Source organism: Drosophila gunungcola (assembly GCF_025200985.1).
Source record: "Drosophila gunungcola strain Sukarami chromosome 2R unlocalized genomic scaffold, Dgunungcola_SK_2 000015F, whole genome shotgun sequence".
In the NCBI taxonomy this organism is placed as follows: domain Eukaryota; kingdom Metazoa; phylum Arthropoda; class Insecta; order Diptera; family Drosophilidae; genus Drosophila; species Drosophila gunungcola.
Window position 1 is genome coordinate 328,939 of NW_026453172.1, and position 18,717 is coordinate 347,655.

Genomic DNA, 18,717 nt, shown 5'->3' on the forward strand with positions numbered 1-18,717 from the left:
GCGGGCCAAGATGGCTGCGGTTTGAATGAGGGACTTAGGGCAATGGAAGTCCCAAACATATAGTCATGCCAGGATACTCCAGCAAGTCACAACGATCCCACCTTAAACGGATCTATGCGAACCAATTGAATACAGCCACACCCCCTTTGAAGCATTGCTCCCAACCGGGCCTAATAGAGGTAGTCAATTTCTGCACTGACGGCTCCAAATTAAATAATCAAGTCGGAGGAGGTATATACTCGACCAACTAGACATCAGGAAATCCATTAGACTTCCGGATCACTGCAGTGTCTTCCAAGCGGAAGTATGCAAACGATGCAAGCTGTCAAAAGAAATGGGAAACATCTACAGTGATAGTCAAGCGGCTATCAGGTCGATTATCTCGACCAATACAAACTCTCAAACTATATCAAACTGCCGCAAATCTCTACATGAGATGGCTTTGCAGTTTAAAGTATACCTAATATGGGTTCCGGGTCAACAAAATATTGCAGGCAATTGTATTGCGGATGAGTTGGCCAGGCATGGCACTACCGTTCCTCTCCTTCCGGACAAGGAGAACATTGGTATGCCGATGGCCACCTGCAAGTTAAACATTAAAAGCAAATATAATAAACTTGCGAACCTAGCATGGACACATGCAAGACATTGTCGCATCTCTTGCAAGACATGGCTAATTATTAATGCGAAGAGAACTTCTGAACTTCTAAAGCTAAACCGTACCGAGTGCGGAATGCTAATACGAGTGCTTACAGGCCATTGGTTGGTCGGCACACATGCAAGCAGACTGGGCGCGCCCCAAAACGATTTCTGCAGAAGCTGCAGGGACGAGGAGTAGGAGGAAACGGTGGAACACCTGTTTTGTTCCTGCCCGGCCCTATGCAGATCTAGACTGTACCACTTAGGGAATCCCTTCATGAGCAGTCTATCTGAGCGAATATAAGCCTAAAGCGAATAATAAAATTCATGAAAGCAACCGGATGGGAGCTATGCTAGGTAAGGGCAGTAGACAATAATATTGAAAAGGGGACACAGATCCACGTGGTATCACAATGGACCTTCTAGGTCTAAGTGTATCAATAATTTAACAGCTGCTCTATGCGCTAAGCTGGTATACCATTTATCTCATTAGCTGAGGGGGACCAGCGGGCCAAAATTTAGTTAGCCCTGAGGCATTAAAACTTTGTCAAGTCAAACGCCTTTGTCAGCTGATTTTTTTTGGGAACAAAAGGGACCAAAAGAAGGAAAAATTTCCTATGTTAAATCAGGAAATGTTATCAAATTCACTTCCGAGTGAAAACCGGAAAAGGCCTGAAAATTCTTTATATTAACCCAACGGCATAGTACTGCCGAACAAAAAAAAAACGAACAAGCGTTGAAGCAAACCAACAATTGAAAAAAAAAACATAACTCGAAATTGCGGCAGCGGTGTCGGTGTGCGTGTTTGTGTGTACGTGGCTTGCGCCTCAACTCCAAAGCAAACCCAGTCGGAAGTTAGAGAACGCATTCCAATAAAAAAAGCTTCTTTCATGCATGCTTTGCAAGCGAAAAAGAATGTAAGAAGCTATAAAGAAGCATTTTTTATGCATTCTAAAGAGTTTTTGTGAAATCGTCCCTTCCACTACAATGCATAAAAAAGCCTTCTTTTGCAATGTAAAAAAAAAACTGAAACCCGAACGATGCCGATCGTCCGATATTTTTGAGATCGTGTTTTTCACCGAAAACCTCGCTTACGAAAGAACGCAAAAAGAAGTCTTGTTTCGGAATGGACAAAAAAATGAGAAACCAATTTAATCTATTTTTCTTAATGAACAGCAGCGGCGTAAATATATTCACTTTTTATCTTTAAAAACAATATCTGAACGCTTTGTTATGTTTGGGGTATATGACTTGTTAAACTTTTCCTAAAATTAATTCTGTAAAAAATATTAATATTTAGAGTATTAGAAAATTATTAATTTGAATTAGTTTTTTGTGTATTTTAATTTTAGGTAATAATATATACACGATTACATGATTTTTTTTCAAAGCGTGATTTTGTTTTAAATTATTATTTTAAATTTCCGGCGCTATAGTTTCCTCCGCCACTGTATTCACAAGGAGTAACCGAACAAAACGGTACTCTAAAAAGCAAACGACAAGAAAAAAAGGGAAAATGCAAGAATGCGCGCGGTCTTTTTCGTTTCTTTTGCATTTCTCGCCACTTGCATTTTGATTTTCATTTGAAATAGCTGGTGCCTCTGTGATTTGTGAAATTAATATATTCTTTGCGGTTTTAATTTTCAAGTAAGTATGTTGATATAAACAAACTAAATAGGAGTTCCAATACTGTTAATAAAATAACATGAACCAAACAATGGATTAATTAAAACAGTAAGTGATGTGTACCTGTGCCAAAAAAATATTAAATTTATAAACACTTATTAACAGTCTTAAAAACAGTGTACGGTCAAAACAAATGTAAACAAATTGTTCCTAAAACTGTGTGTGGCTGTTAATCAAACAAATAAAAAGAATTATTTTTTTGAGCGTACACTGCAATAAGACTTGAGTTTTAATTTAATTAATGCGTTTTAAATATTATTTTCGTTTACTTCCAGAAAAACTATTTCAAAACAAAAGGTAATTTATATATATTTCATAAATTTTAATTTTTTGTTTTGTGAACTCGTTTTGTTTATTTGTGTGCTCTCTTTTTTCTCTCTTCCTTTTACTTCTACCTAGGGTGGACTTACATCTACATACGAGTAGTGTATTTTAGGGTGGACCTAAGAACACAAATTAAGTGAACAAAAATGTAAGAAAAATAAACATAAATTTAAATAATTAGACATTATATAATTAAAATATTTAATAATTTAATTGAAAAAAGATATTTTACAAAATAAACACATATGATACCTATGAATCTCCTTGAAAAATTATTAGAATGGTACCATAATAATAATGTTACTAGAGATCAACTTGATGCACTTTTAAAAATGTTTGAATTCGGAAAATCTAGATCTTCAGTAGGATATTAAGTCCAAGTTTGATAATGGAGCTTAATCATGGCGGTACTAGGGACAGGGACGGTTTTGCGTCCTACATTCATTTAAATGAAACATTATTCGGTAAGTGTTTTACAAACTTACAATCGTATTTTAATTAAATTACATATTTCCTTCTCATTATTATATTTTTTATTATATTTTCTCATTATTATATTTTCAGAGTCACAAAGAAGAGACGGTTACCGCTTCACAGACCATTTTAAAGACCTTCGACTGGCCTTCACTAGGGCCAAAAATAAAACTTATAAGGGTAAAAGTATGGCCAAAAAGATGAGAGAGGACGAAAACGGCCAGGAGTAATACAATAAGTTTTAAAGCATGTTTATATTAAAAAAAAATTAAATAAATAAAAATTGGAATTGACAAAAGAAACGGTTCCCAATAGCTTTTTTGGGAACGATAATATTTGCATTCTTGGGTAAGACTATTAAAAGGCATGTTTTGGAATCATTCTAAATGTGTTATTGTGGAAGGAATCAATATTAATTCTGTAGATGTGTTACACAATGCTTGCTTTGGAAGCTATCCAGGAAGGTTCCCGAGGAACGTTTCCAAGTTCATTCTAACAGTGCGCTGTAGAATGCTTCCTTCGTAAAGTACAAATGGAAGGGAAACCCGAGCGTTTCCGAAGTTGAAACTACCTTCCAATGGAACGCATTAAGACTCGTTCTTAGATCGGTTCTAAAAGAAGGCTTGCTTTTTGTCCCGTCTCGAACAAAAAGGAAAGGAAGCTTTCAGGGATCTGGAATGCGTTTTTCGCATGCAAAGGAAGCGTAAAAGAACGCATCCTGGAAGCGTGTTTTTTCCGACTGGGAATGCAAATGCTAACGGAGAGTGATGCACTGACCGATTACTAAGGGCAACGAATATTTAAGACATGTTTAAAGGCGCGGAAAGATAATGAAAAGCGTGGGGAAATTGTCAGATAAACTATGGCCGAGTTTTTTTTTCCACGATTTCTTCAGACAACAATTCACAATTCAACAATTCACCCTTTTTTCCAGCTTTTTTGGTAATACCTTAAATTGGTGCTCACTTCGACGAAAATTGGGGAAATTAAGTTTGCACTAATTGAGTGGCAAAGAATATTTGTTTTTGATTTAATGGTCCTAAGCGATTCACTATAATTCGAAATATATTTATGTCTATTGCTGAATTTTGTTTTGTTCTTTACATGCTAATTTTTATTCCTCGGTTAAAATTCTCACTTTTTACCGATTCTTACAACGATTTAACAAAACGCCACAAATTAACTTTCAACTTTTAGCACTCTATACCTGGTTGGCCAATTCGACTACTGCAACTTCCTTTTTTAAATCTATGTTCCAGCGGCAGCAGCAAATTAAACAATTTAAGCGGAAAGGAACGGCAAAAAAGTTCCAACGACGAAATTTATTTCGGAAGTTTAGACTTGTTTATGTTTTAGCCGAGCCGACACGAATAATTTGCACGTGTGTGTTTGTTAAGAAATTGTTTAGTTTTTCACAGAAAAAAATTGGTAAATAAATCGCGAACTCTACTGCGATCGAGTCGGGGTCACCATGAAAATTTTAATACAATTCGGTAATAATAACGAAACGCGAATTTGTGACTGCAGTAGGATGCGTCAAATTTATTGCGAAAATAACTTTTATGAAAGTTTGCGAAAATTTCGACGACGATAGAGAGTGGAATCAAAGGAGTTCAAATGATCACTAACTTTAATTCGCTATAATGTCTCTTAGAACCTATCTTACGGCAAGGGGCGATAGTCGGGTCGAATTCGCAAGAGCGAACGGAAGCTTTATTGGCTCCCGCTCACGCGCAAACAATAGCTTGGGATAGATTGACAAAGTGACATGCACAGAGCATTTCTAGTAACCATCGGAGTGGCTTGTTTATCCCTATCCTGGGAAATCATTATTTAGTGCGTTAAGGAATATCACAACTACCCTGATATCAGTCAAAGCTTTTAAACTGAGCTCGCAAACGGTATTGAAACAGACAGACGGACATGGCTATATTGACTCCCCTATTGATCCTGATCAAGAATATATATAATTTATGGGGTCGGAAACGTCTCCTTCACTGCGTTGCAAACTTCTGACCAAAATTATAATATCATCTGCAAGGGTAAAAAACATATATTTAGGCCGGTTTTGAGAACTTCGATGTTAAACTGAAGTTTGTTTTTCAAAAAAGTGACCAAAGTTGACTTTTTAACTTTCTTAAAAATTCAAAATTCTCTAATCCGACCCAAATGTATTTTTTTTTTGTTTTTGTGAACCTAAAAATAGAAAAAGTTCCATGAAAATCGGATATTTTAGTTTTAGGGAGCCCTTATATGTAATCTCCACGGACTAGTGGATTTTTCGTTGACCCCTAAAGATAGCATGCGATCAATCTCTATGTAAAACACAGTTTCGACGTCAAAGGAAACAAAAATAAGTCGTTGTTTTACTGGGCTAGCTAGTGCAACGATTTCATGCTTGTCAGCCTTATCAGAAAACTGTGCGTGATGACATGCATCCCAGCAATGCCCCTCTCCATCAAACTGGTATTGTCTGCGTTTTAGATGTTCACCGGCTGCTGAATTTTCCAGTCCTATTATTTGTTATATTGCAAGTTCTTATTGTTCTAAATCAAAACTAATTCTAAATAGTTTTGAAAAAAAAAATTTTCAAGAATTAAAAAAATGGGCAAATAATTACATTTGTCCGGATGATGTTTTAAATTTTTGTTGTACGTGTTTGAAAAACATTACTCAAATTGTACAGCATGTGTCTTTTAGAGGAAACTGTGACAACTGGGTCATTCATGGATAAGAATGCTTGCAACGGCTTTAGTCCAGCGAATGCTAGAGACTTCATTCTTTGGAATGAATCCGGGGCTACTTTTAATCCACATAGTAATCTTTTGAATCGAAATAATCCTATGTCTGTTGAGAAGGATGCAGCTGCATAAGGGTAGTAGTATTGGAGAAAAAAAAACCAAACTACCCGCATGTGTGCGAGACACAAATTATTAGTTCAAACCGCTCACAAGATTACTTAAAATGGCTCTCAAGAATAGTTAAAACCAGTTGTTTGACTTACCCCAAAATGTTAAAAAATTGTTTGCAACAGCTGGAAAAGCATATAAGCTTCGACTTGCCGAAAGCTATTTCAAAACTAAATACTCTTGAAAACGTTAATATTATGATTTACTTGCGTGTATTTTTAAAAACATTGAAGCTTTGATGATTTGCAGCTTAATTATTTGATAGTTCCTATGGCAGCTATACGATTGTTCCTATGGGAGCTATATGCTATAGTCGTCCAATTTTGATGAAATTTAAACCGTAATTCTATAATATTTAACCATTACTATATCTAAAAAAATTAAAAAAACACCAAAGTTATAATTTTTTTTTATTTATTTTTCCGATTGTTCCTATGGGAGCAATATGCTATAGTCGTCCGATCCGGCTCGATCCGACTTATATACTACCCGCAATAGACAACTTTTGGGAACGTTTCATGCAGATAGCTTTAAAACTGAGAGACTAGTTTGCGTAGAAACGGACGGACAGGCGGACGGACAGACGGACATGGCTTGATCGACTCTCCTAGGGATGCTGATCAAGAATATATACACTTTATAGGGTCGGAGATGTCTCCTTCACTGCGTTGCAAACTTCTGACTGAAATTATAATACCCTCTGCAAGGGTATAAAAAGGTTGGAAATAGGAGTTTTTCGTTTGTCGCTGCTAGGTACGATTCTGTTCAATGCGTGTATTGCAACTCAGCTGAACATCAGATTGGAAACTGGACTTCCTTCGCAGCCCTAACAGTTCAGCAAAGATTCGATTTCGCTAAAAGAGCACCCTTATGCATTAAATGCTTAAGAAAGGGTCCGATTGTTCATATGGAAGCTACTTGATATAGTAGTCCGATTCGGTTCGTTACAACTTATATACTACCTGCAAAAAATATTACAATTTTGTGATTCATGGAGATAGCTGTGAGACAATTTTGCGTAAAGCGTTGTGTTGTGACTTTAGTCCAAACATAAGAAATCGTTGCTGACTTCTATTGCACACTACAATTTTTCAGATCATCAGACTGACTGAGGCTAGGGATGTTCTTGGTTGTATTAAAAGATGGTGAAGACAATTCCCATTTTCACTCACACTTTATTTACTTATCTATACCGTCCGATTCAGGATTGTGTGTCTCCTGGAGTCTGCAATACGGAGTACATCTTGACTCAATGTCCGTACAAAAAAAATATATACTTTTAGCTTTACATATTCTTAACTAGGCTGCAAATCTTATCTTACGTTTTTATTATAAAAGACTTCTGATAATAAATTTACCCTTCGTAGTCAACTGTGGAAACAGGCTTCAAATTGTCTGGCTGGAATTTTGTATGCACTTGTAAACTCTCAAAACCAAATTCGGCAATATTACGGAGTCGCATTTCGGTTTCAGAATGGATAAGTCGACAGTCCCTCTCTTAGGTGGTGCGAATATCTTATTTGTACATTAAATACAAAGAGAATTCTCAGGAGTCAATATTGAGTACGCTATATTGAGTACCCTTCGTAGGGTCCAGTTCTTGCAGGACGCTAAACAGTTTTATAATCTTGTTAACATGCCTTACTTTAAACGAAAGTAATTTTTTTTAGATCTTCAACCTGTTTTTACGCCATGGCCCGATTTATTTCCTGGCTACGCGCTTAGTTATTGCGCGGAGGCTCTTTGCAAACGCCATATTTAATTCTTTACCTTACTATTTGAAACTTTTTAATTTGCACATATTCGAAAAGAGTCGTTAGTATTTCCACTTTACAAGAAATGCAATAAACTGTGTGTAAACCGTATCAACACGGATTTATGAAACGCAGATCAATTACCACTGTTCCTAGGAGCTCCAAAAACCCTATTTAAAATTTTTTTTTTAATTTGCTCCGTGTTGTAAACTTAAAGTGATTAAATCCTCCAGAGACCAAACCTTGATTTTCTGGTTCAGATGGACTCCCAGATTCAGAAATTGACCCAAAAATTGTTTTGTATGGTACCATTTATTTTAAAAGTGTAAATAATGATTTTCGCCTGTTTTCTTGCAAATTTTGTTTTATATCTCTAGTTCCGCTTACCGATTTCGGTCATCGACAGCTTATTTCTCTAGAAATAGATCATTCTTCAACTTTCCTATACATGTTATGAGGATAGGTTTACTGATAAAGATACTACAGCTCGACAGAGTTTGAATAAATTGCAAAAACTAAAGATCCGACAACATAAATTAATTCTTAAAAAAAAACACGCGTGAAAACAGAAAATAATATTATCACTTTATCTTGAAGATGAAAAATTCAAGAATCTAAAAAGCTATTACTTCAACAATCCGCCGGTAAATCAATTTTATGCCGATAAGATAATAAGATTCTTGCAATACAGCCGTCTTGTACTCAACTCTTTTATTCATTCCTTTAAAATTTGAGTTAACTTCATCTGCCGCTGTTTTCAAAATATTAGTCGTATAATCGACAAAGGAAGTTTGTTTCCTACTTAAGTCGTTTAGATGCTGATTGCTTAATAAGTACTTCATGTTGTCCTCCATTTGTATGTGTGCCTGGTTTTATTAAAAGAAGGTTAAAGGAATTATATGATCATTACGGAAGGCGCAGCTGGCAGTTAAGGATCAAACGATAATTGCAAGGCAGTCTTTTTAGGAGAGCCTCGTTCCGTTTATGAACCCAGGCGAGGCCACTGTCTGGCGAAGAGTAACTTCACATCAGTCATTATGTCACGGTTAAGGATTAAGGGACAGCAGATTACAGACTTTCAGAGATAAGAGTAGTCATTGCCCCATTAAATTATTAAAATTTTTTTTTTTAAGTAATCAAAAAGTTCAATTAAATTACCAATATAATAATGAAGTGACCGATGGAAGAATAAAGAAGACTTAGTATTGTCACCAAGTGATATTAAAAAAAAACTAACAGTACTACATATTTACTTGATGAAGAAGAGGCAAAAGGCTCACCACTTGATGCGATTTCCTGAAAAAGAAAAGCTCCCATGTCTCTGGGACAGTCTGTACAGCTCACTAGAGCAGGAGAAAAATGAGAGATGCTTACTCGAAAATAACTAATAGGCTCCAACCTTACCTAACCTAATAGTTTTTAATTTTGTAGTATTTAAATATACCTTTAAAAGATTTCGGTCCTTTCTTTCAGCCAATGACCAATTTCATATTAAAATTGCACAAATTTTGCTCATCATCTTCTTACCTGTGGAAACTCCTCGTACTTTTTGCCCACACAAGTTTTTTTTACTGCATCTTTAAACTCTTGGTTAGATATTTTTCCATCCTAAAAAGATATATTAAAAAAATAAGTTAATCTATAATTACTATTATTAAGTTGAAGCGTGAATTTATGCGAATAATTTGAGATTTCACACATAAATATGTTATGGGATCTGTTACCAAATCTACTTAAAAAGATGTTAGCTTCGGCAAGCCGAAGTTTCAAGTATAAGTCTAGAGATAGATCCGAAATGAGCGAAATGATAGAAAAAGATCGACATATATGCATAATTCTTCGAAAACAACAAAATTTAACTAATTTTATCAGATAAAGCCTAGACAACTATAGGCTAAGTAGATTTTGTAACATAATCAGGGTACAGTGTCCACATCAAATGTTCAATTTGAAAAATTTCAAGAGTCTTTATACTACGCCAATAATAAGATATAGTAAATCGATTTTGTTCAATTAAAATGTAGGATCGTAGTGCTTTTAAAACTCCATTAAAGCCAAAAAATCAGCAATATGTACTATCAATAAAAAACAAAATAAATATCTAAATTTAAAAATTTGGTCCTGATTGTCCCTAGGGCAGCTGTAGGGTACAGGTGTCAAATTTGTATGCCTTTCTAGTCTACGAATAACGGCTATAAAAAATCGAACGTTATGTATATCTATCCAGTTAGAAGGCCGAAAAAAATGAATTAATGGAAAATTTTAGTGAAAAAACTATTAAAATTATTTATCTAATATTTTGTACACATATTACGTGTTAACGAATAGATCACGCTAAGTGGTTTCTATGACTACCTTCGATTGGATGGGTTAATGTAACACTATTATTTTTCAATAAGCTTCCTTTTAATCAATGTTGACTCCTCGTAGTCAAAAAAAAGTGAGAGCGAGAAATCCGTATGATCCAATTATCTCAAAGAAGACTATCTTTTTTGCTATCGAAAATATACGAAATTATTAAAAACAAGAATGGAAGCAAACTTCGGCGTGCCGAAGTTCATATACCCTTGCAGCTATTTCAAAAACTAAATACTCTTGAAAACGTTAAAATTATGATTTACTTGCGTGTATGTTTAAAAACATTGAAGCTATGATGATTTTCAGCTTAATTATTCGATAGTTCCTATGCCAGCTATACGATGGTTCCTATGGAAGCTAAATGCTACAGTCGTCCGATTTTGATGAAATTTAAACCGTAATTCTGAAATATTTAACCAATACTATATCTCGAAGCACTAAAAAAAAAAATTAAAAAAAAAAACAAAGTTATAATTTTTTTAAATTTATTTTTATGATTGTTCCTATGGGAGCTATAAGCTATAGTTGTCCGATTTTGATGAAATTTAAATCGTAATTCTGAAATAATTAACTTTGTGTCGAAGAACTAAAAAAAAAATTAAATAATAAAAAAGTTATAATTTTTTTTAATTTATTTTTCCGATTGTTCCTATGGGAGCTATATGCTATAGTCGTCCGATCCGGCTCGTTCCGACTTATATACTACCTGCAATAGAAAGACAACTTTTGGAAAAGTTTCATGCAGATAGCTTTAAAACTGAGAGACTAGTTTGCGTAGAAACGGACGGACAGACGGACAGACGGACGGACAGACGAGCATGGCTAGATCGACTCTCCTAGTGATGCTGATCAAGAATATATATACTTTATAGGGTCGGAGATGTCTCCTTCACTGCGTTGAAAACTTCTGACTGAAATTATAATACCCTCTGCAAGGGTATAAAAAGGTTATTAGATTCTTCAACATCCCGACCCGCACTGAAACTAAGTTTGTAAATTAGGCAGAAGGGCAATTTTTTAAATGGGTCTGACAAGTTCTTCTGATGCAGTTCCCAGCTTGACCGCGCGTACCAGCCCGCGGCGGGGGGTGTGTTTGAATCCTAGACGATCGCCATGCCCCGAGTAGCAACGTTCTTCCTCTCCGTATTCTCTTTGGAGCGCTGTTGTGAGGTACTTCTGATGCCATCTCTTCCAGATGGCTATAATATTTCCATCGGTACCATGTTTTTCTCACCTGACAGAACACACCAAATTTTTTCAGTGCCCAGTAAAATGTCTACTGGTCGTAGATTCTTAAAGCTCTTTCGTCAATATCGTCTCGTTGAAATGATGATGTGATTCTGCCTAGCACATGGGCTGCGACAACAACGCAGTGACACCATTGATTTGATGTGCAGCTTTGCCAAGCCTCGTATAGTTTCAGCCTTTACGGAAGATATTCCGGAGACTAGGATCTTTGAGGGTGAACGTGCGAGCCCAAGTGCGTTGACGCAACGTTCATATACATAGGACAGCTCAGAGCCGCTATCCAATAGCACACGGCAAAGCTGTGGGCAATGTGCTCCTTTTGAGTCCCGAAGATAATGTTGATGAGCTGCTATCTTGCGTCTAGGCGACCAAGGTTGAGCTACTCCCTGAGGTTTGACGGTTGGCCTGCGCAGTATTAGACACCTTGCAGTTGGGGGCAGCACCCAGTCCCATGAAAGTGTTTAGCAAGTTCACGATATGCCTTGGGCGGTCATAGCTAATTGAGGCGTTCACATGCCGAATAATAAGCTGATTCTGTAATGGACATGTGACTGAGACGATTGGCCGCTTCACCAACTATAAGCGACTAAAGGTATTAAAACTTTCGAATCTTTCCTAAGTGGCTTTTTATACGGACGCTGCTTTCGTTAATGTCTTTAAGAAAAGACCACTCCTTGTAGTGGATGGATTTTCCGGAAGAGAAACTGCAGCAAACGGCGGCGTGGCCAACGATGATGTTCCATTTTCAGAAGGCCGCTGATAGAACTCACTTTGTTGTTGCAGCAATGTGGCCATGTTGTGATCCGCTTGAGGTGTAGCGCTTGGCTGAAGGTCGCTCTTTAACGACGCGAATAAGGTTAAGATATGCAAGTACTTTTCCTCATACGCTTGAAAGTCTTCGGTAGGATTTTCTTAACCGTCAACGTTTTCATACAAATGCATTTCGTCAGCTATCTCCTCAAGACTGAATGCTTGATTTAGCCGTGTCAGCATGGCATCGACTCCGGAGAACGTTCTCGCTGGAGGTGGATTCTCGTTGTAATTGACCAAGCGCGTCACTGTTGCGATTAGGCGGCCACGTGCTTGAGTTAGGCGTTTAAGTGTCTGCTGCCCCATTGTGTGCAGATTTACTTATCTGTAGATGCGGAAGTATTCCGGCTATCGAAGGACCAGTTATTTTGATGAATAGATCCTGCTAAGTGGTTTGCAAGACCATTTTTGATTGGATGGGTTACTGGAACACAATTATTACACAAAAAGCTTCCTTGTATCCATTGTTGACTCCTCGTGGTCTAAAAAAGAGAGCCAGAGATATCCGTATGACCGAAATATCTTAAGGAAAATTATCTTATTTGCAATCGAAAATATACCAAATTATTCTCTGTATTTTAAGACTAAGACTGTATTTTAAGACTAAGTATTGGACAAAATATTTAGTTTGAAAGGTGCTTCATTAGAAATTAATCAATGGAATAAGCAAAATAAAGGGTTTTTGACATAATGTCGGTTGCTCAAACAAAAAAAAAATTTTTTTTTGGTCCTAAATTGCTTACAAAAAAAATATTCACCGGAAAAAAATATTCGATTTAATACTAAATATATTTAAGAAGCTCGATTTTGAGTCGACTGTTAGCTTACTTAAAAAACACCATTCTGAGAAATACGAGTTTAAAGTTTGTACTTGTACTTTAAAGCACTCACTAAACGCATTTTAAAATTTGCGTGTTACTTTGATTTGTTAAATAGTCATCGCAACGATGTGAAATTTAATGTGTGTTTTCTTGAACACTAAGAATAAAAATCGATTATTTTAAATTCTAACTGTATATAACACCTTAAATCTAAAACCTTTACATGTTTGTTCGGTCAATAACTATTGAATCATCCAAAAGTCTTTCAAGTCTAACAATATTTCAGAATTTATTAGCATAAATTTACAACTTCGGGAGTATCGATAACTATACCCCGATTATTTTTTTGGGGCTGGTTTATTATATCCGTCATTGTCATGTTTAGCAAGTTCACGATATGCCTTGGGCGGTCATAGCTAATTGAGGCGTTTACATGCCGAGTAATAAGCTGATTCTGTAATGGACATGTGACTGAGACGATTGGCCGCTTCACCAACTATAAGCGACTAAAGGTATTAAAACGTTCGAATCTTTCCTAAGTGGCTTTTGATACGGACGCTGCTTTCGTTAATGTCTTTAAGAAAAGACCACTCCTTGTAGTGGATGGATTTTCCGGAAGAGAAACTGCAGCAAACGGCGGCGTGGCCAACGATGATGTTCCATTTTCAGAAGGCCGCTGATAGAACTCACTTTGTTGTTGCAGCAATGTGGCCATGTTGTGATCCGCTTGAGGTGTAGCGCTTGGCTGAAGGTCGCTCTTTAACGACGCGAATAAGGTTAAGATATGCAAGTACTTTTCCTCATACGCTTGAAAGTCTTCGGTAGGATTTTCTTAACCGTCAACGTTTTCATACAAATGCATTTCGTCAGCTATCTCCTCAAGACTGAATGCTTGATTTAGCCGTGTCGGCATGGCATCGACTCCGGAGAACGTTCTCGCTGGAGGTGGATTCTCGTTGTAATTGACCAAGCGCGTCACTGTTGCGATTAGGCGGCCACGTGCTTGAGTTAGGCGTTTAAGTGTCTGCTGCCCCATTGTGTGCAGATTTACTTATCTGTAGATGCGGAAGTATTCCGGCTATCGAAGGACCAGTTATTTTGATGAATAGATCCTGCTAAGTGGTTTGCAAGACCATTTTTGATTGGATGGGTTACTGGAACACAATTATTACACAAAAAGCTTCCTTGTATCCATTGTTGACTCCTCGTGGTCAAAAAAAGAGAGCCAGAGATATCCGTATGACCGAAATATCTTAAGGAGAATTATCTTATTTGCAATCGAAAATATACCAAATTATTCTCTGTATTTTAAGACTAAGACTGTATTTTAAGACTAAGTATTGGACAAAATATTTAGTTTGAAAGGTGCTTCATTAGAAATTAATCAATGGAATAAGCAAAATAAAGGGTTTTTGACATAATGTCGGTTGCTCAAACAAAAAAAAAATTTTTTTTTCGTCCTAAATTGCTTACAAAAAAAATATTCACCGGAAAAAAATATTCGATTTAATACTAAATATATTTAAGAAGCTCGATTTTGAGTCGACTGTTAGCTTACTTAAAAAACACCATTCTGAGAAATACGAGTTTAAAGTTTGTACTTGTACTTTAAAGCACTCTGAAACGCATTTTAAAATTTGCGTGTTACTTTGATTTGTTAAATAGTCATCGCAACGATGTGAAATTTAATGTGTGTTTTCTTGAACACTAAGAATAAAAATCGATTATTTTAAATTCTAACTGTATATAACACCTTAAATCTAAAACCTTTACATGTTTGTTCGGTCAATAACTATTGAATTATCCAAAAGTCTTTCAAGTCTAACAATATTTCAGAATTTATTAGCATAAATTTACAACTTCGGGAGTATCGATAACTATACCCCGATTATTTTTTTGGGGCTGGTTTATTATATCCGTCATTGTCATGTTTAGCAAGTTCACGATATGCCTTGGGCGGTCATAGCTAATTGAGGCGTTTACATGCCGAGTAATAAGCTGATTCTGTAATGGACATGTGACTGAGACGATTGGCCGCTTCACCAACTATAAGCGACTAAAGGTATTAAAACTTTCGAATCTTTCCTAAGTGGCTTTTGATACGGACGCTGCTTTCGTTAATGTCTTTAAGAAAAGACCACTCCTTGTAGTGGATGGATTTTCCGGAAGAGAAACTGCAGCAAACGGCGGCGTGGCCAACGATGATGTTCCATTTTCAGAAGGCCGCTGATAGAACTCACTTTGTTGTTGCAGCAATGTGGCCATGTTGTGATCCGCTTGAGGTGTAGCGCTTGGCTGAAGGTCGCTCTTTAACGACGCGAATAAGGTTAAGATATGCAAGTACTTTTCCTCATACGCTTGAAAGTCTTCGGTAGGATTTTCTTAACCGTCAACGTTTTCATACAAATGCATTTCGTCAGCTATCTCCTCAAGACTGAATGCTTGATTTAGCCGTGTCAGCATGGCATCGACTCCGGAGAACGTTCTCGCTGGAGGTGGATTCTCGTTGTAATTGACCAAGCGCGTCACTGTTGCGATTAGGCGGCCACGTGCTTGAGTTAGGCGTTTAAGAGTCTGCTGCCCCATTGTGTGCAGATTTACTTATCTGTAGATGCGGAAGTATTCCGGCTATCGAAGGACCAGTTATTTTGATGAATAGATCCCGCTAAGTGGTTTGCAAGACCATTTTGGATTGGATGGGTTACTGGAACACAATTATTACACAAAAAGCTTCCTTGTATCCATTGTTGACTCCTCGTGGTCAAAAAAAGAGAGCCAGAGATATCCGTATGACCGAAATATCTTAAGGAGAATTATCTTATTTGCAATCGAAAATATACCAAATTATTCTCTGTATTTTAAGACTAAGACTGTATTTTAAGACTAAGTATTGGACAAAATATTTAGTTTGAAAGGTGCTTCATTAGAAATTAATCAATGGAATAAGCAAAATAAAGGGTTTTTGACATAATGTCGGTTGCTCAAACAAAAAAAAAAATTTTTTTTGGTCCTAAATTGCTTACAAAAAAAATATTCACCGGAAAAAAATATTCGATTTAATACTAAATATATTTAAGAAGCTCGATTTTGAGTCGACTGTTAGCTTACTTAAAAAACACCATTCTGAGAAATACGAGTTTAAAGTTTGTACTTGTACTTTCAAGCACTCTGAAACGCATTTTAAAATTTGCGTGTTACTTTGATTTGTTAAATAGTCATCGCAACGATGTGAAATTTAATGTGTGTTTTCTTGAACACTAAGAATAAAAATCGATTATTTTAAATTCTAACTGTATATAACCCCTTAAATCTAAAACCTTTACATGTTTGTTCGGTCAATAACTATTGAATCATCCAAAAGTCTTTCAAGTCTAACAATATTTCAGAATTTATTAGCATAAATTTACAACTTCGGGAGTGTCGATAACTATACCACGATTTTTTTTTTGGGGCTGGTTTATTATATCCGTCATTCGTAGAGCAAAAGGTGGAAGCAATAGTTTCCGACCCCATAAGGTATATGTTCTAGATCAGCATCAACAGCATAGTCGATAGCCATGTCCGTCTCCCTTTTTGTCTGTCCGTCTGTCTGTCTCTCCGTCTGTATTAACGTCGAGATCTCAAAAGCTATAATAGGTAAAGATTTGGGATTTTAGATGCAGATTATAGTAATTTTTACGCACCACAAGTTTATTTCAGAATTGGGGCACGCCCACTCACGCCCACAAATCGCTGAGACATGATCCAGAATATAAATTCTTTGGAGGGTCGGAAAGGTTTCCTTTTACCTGTTACTTACTTTTTAACTATTAGAAAGATCGAAAGTGTTCCCAATGTTTTCACTTCGCAGATAATGTAGTTGCTAAAAGTGCACCTTCAGGAGCAGGCGGAACAAATGTCTACTTGCGTGAGAGAATCCGAGCAGCGGATTGTAAATTCAATTTAAGGAGAAAGAAAACTTAAAAACACTGTTTAAACAGTTATATTTTTCACTGAAACTTACTCCGCCGCCAAGAGTTCGCGACATTTAACGAATGCAAAAACAGCAAAACACGATCGTACCCCTGGCTATAATAATTAAAGTGGATACCGGCTGAGAGAAAACCTCTGTACTACAATCAAAAGAGTCTAATCGTAAAGAAAAACATTAATTTGAAGATACGGAAGCGGGCAGCTGGGAGGTCATTAGCTTATCCACAAAGAAGCAATGCGCTTAAAAAAAATAAAAATGCTTTCCCACGGAGGTTTGGTTTGCTTGAGCTGTACTGGAGGAGAGAAAGACGAGCTTACAGAGCTCGTTGAGAAACACGTAAGTGGGGACTCATAACTCTCCCCCTCTCTCGTTAAAAAAAAAAAAACAAATCAGCAGCTGCATGCGGACTTCGCACTGGGCTTCGCACTTAAATTATCTCCTAAGCTTATTTAAGTTTCCCTTATAAAAGGATATTTTTGTCTTTTTTTTTGTATTTAATTTTAATGTTTTAGTTTTGTGTCGTATTGCTATTATAAGAACTCTTTTAAATAGTTTATCTTTCTTATCTATATGCCGAATTTTGCAAATAGTCTTGAAATGATTGCTTTGATAAATAGTTGCAATGAGAACAGCAAGTAAGTTTTTAAGCTCTAATACAGGCAATAAATAAGTCTCACAGAATGCTCAGAATCTGACCAACAAGATAAAAGAATTCAGATACTTGTGCGTTAACTCTTCAGTCGATGTTACACGTGTTTTCGAAACGTAAGTGATAAACAAAAAACAGCTATTGTAAAAATTAGATATGCCTCGATTTTTATAAGAACGTTAAAGCTATCGATTATAACCTCAATTATTCGAACGTTCCTAAATCGTTAAAAGGATAATTCTGAAATCATATGTTCAAAAGAAAAAACAAAAAAATTGAATATTTGAAAAGTTATTTTTTTTTTTTGTTTTTAGTATTCTGATTGTTCTTACCGGAGCTCAATTTAATTAACTTAATGAAATTTAAATCCCAATTCTGTATAATTAAATCAATGCAATATCTTGAAAAACGAAAAAGAAAATAAAAAGCAAACAAATGAAATGACGGATGCTGATCAAGAGTATATATACTTCACTGTCTTCACCGTCTTCACTGCTTATGGGCTTATGACACTACATTGTTGACCTCATTCATTGCTCTTTTTTTTTTAACTATACGATTTTACGTAAGTGCGAGCAAGACAACCTATGACGCTTCCAATGAGCAATGAATGAACAAAATTGTCAGAGCCGAAACCCGACAGTAAAAAAAATTCACTGGATTTTAGTATAAAAATACTATCCGACGAAATACCACCGGGGCCGATACATTAATGAGCAACATTGTATCTAAAAAGTACAATTTTGCTCTTTGATTGGAGTTGACGACAAAACGGAATGAAAAATTTAACAACTAAAAACCATTTAACGTTAAACATTGCGGAATAAACACAATACAATAAACAAAACAATAAAATTTTAAAAATTTAGTAAAACAAAATAAACAGAAACGGTCTTAGATCCTATTAAACTTAAAGATTAGGCTTTTAAAAAATGGAAAAGGTATAAAGCAATCTATTCATATGAAGGATCAAATCCCTAGGCAAGAGTAACGAAATTAATTTACCCAAGTAAATGTAAATATTTTTATACAAAGTTCAACAATAGATGTTAGAAAACCAAAACCATTATTG

General features: G+C 36.0%; 1 protein-coding gene and 1 long non-coding RNA gene across 3 annotated transcripts in view; one reads left to right on the forward strand and one right to left on the reverse strand.

Moving 5' to 3' along the window:
• LOC128256357 (sarcoplasmic calcium-binding protein, alpha chain) overlaps positions 1 to 18,717 on the reverse strand; it is a 236,863-nt gene that overhangs the window by 22,985 nt on the left and 195,161 nt on the right. Inside the window, exon 4 of the mRNA XM_052986656.1 lies at positions 9,314 to 9,394. Within this exon, the coding sequence (XP_052842616.1) occupies positions 9,314 to 9,394 (81 nt within the window). The remainder of the gene's footprint in view (positions 1 to 9,313; positions 9,395 to 18,717) is intronic.
• LOC128256358 (uncharacterized) lies at positions 2,073 to 3,364 on the forward strand. 2 transcript variants are annotated; one of them, XR_008267756.1, is made up of 5 exons: positions 2,073 to 2,286; positions 2,601 to 2,622; positions 2,725 to 2,797; positions 2,873 to 3,113; positions 3,214 to 3,364. It is a non-coding gene; the product is annotated as an uncharacterized LOC128256358 (long non-coding RNA). The 2 variants fall into 2 exon arrangements; XR_008267757.1 differs by having other exon boundaries at positions 3,005 to 3,113.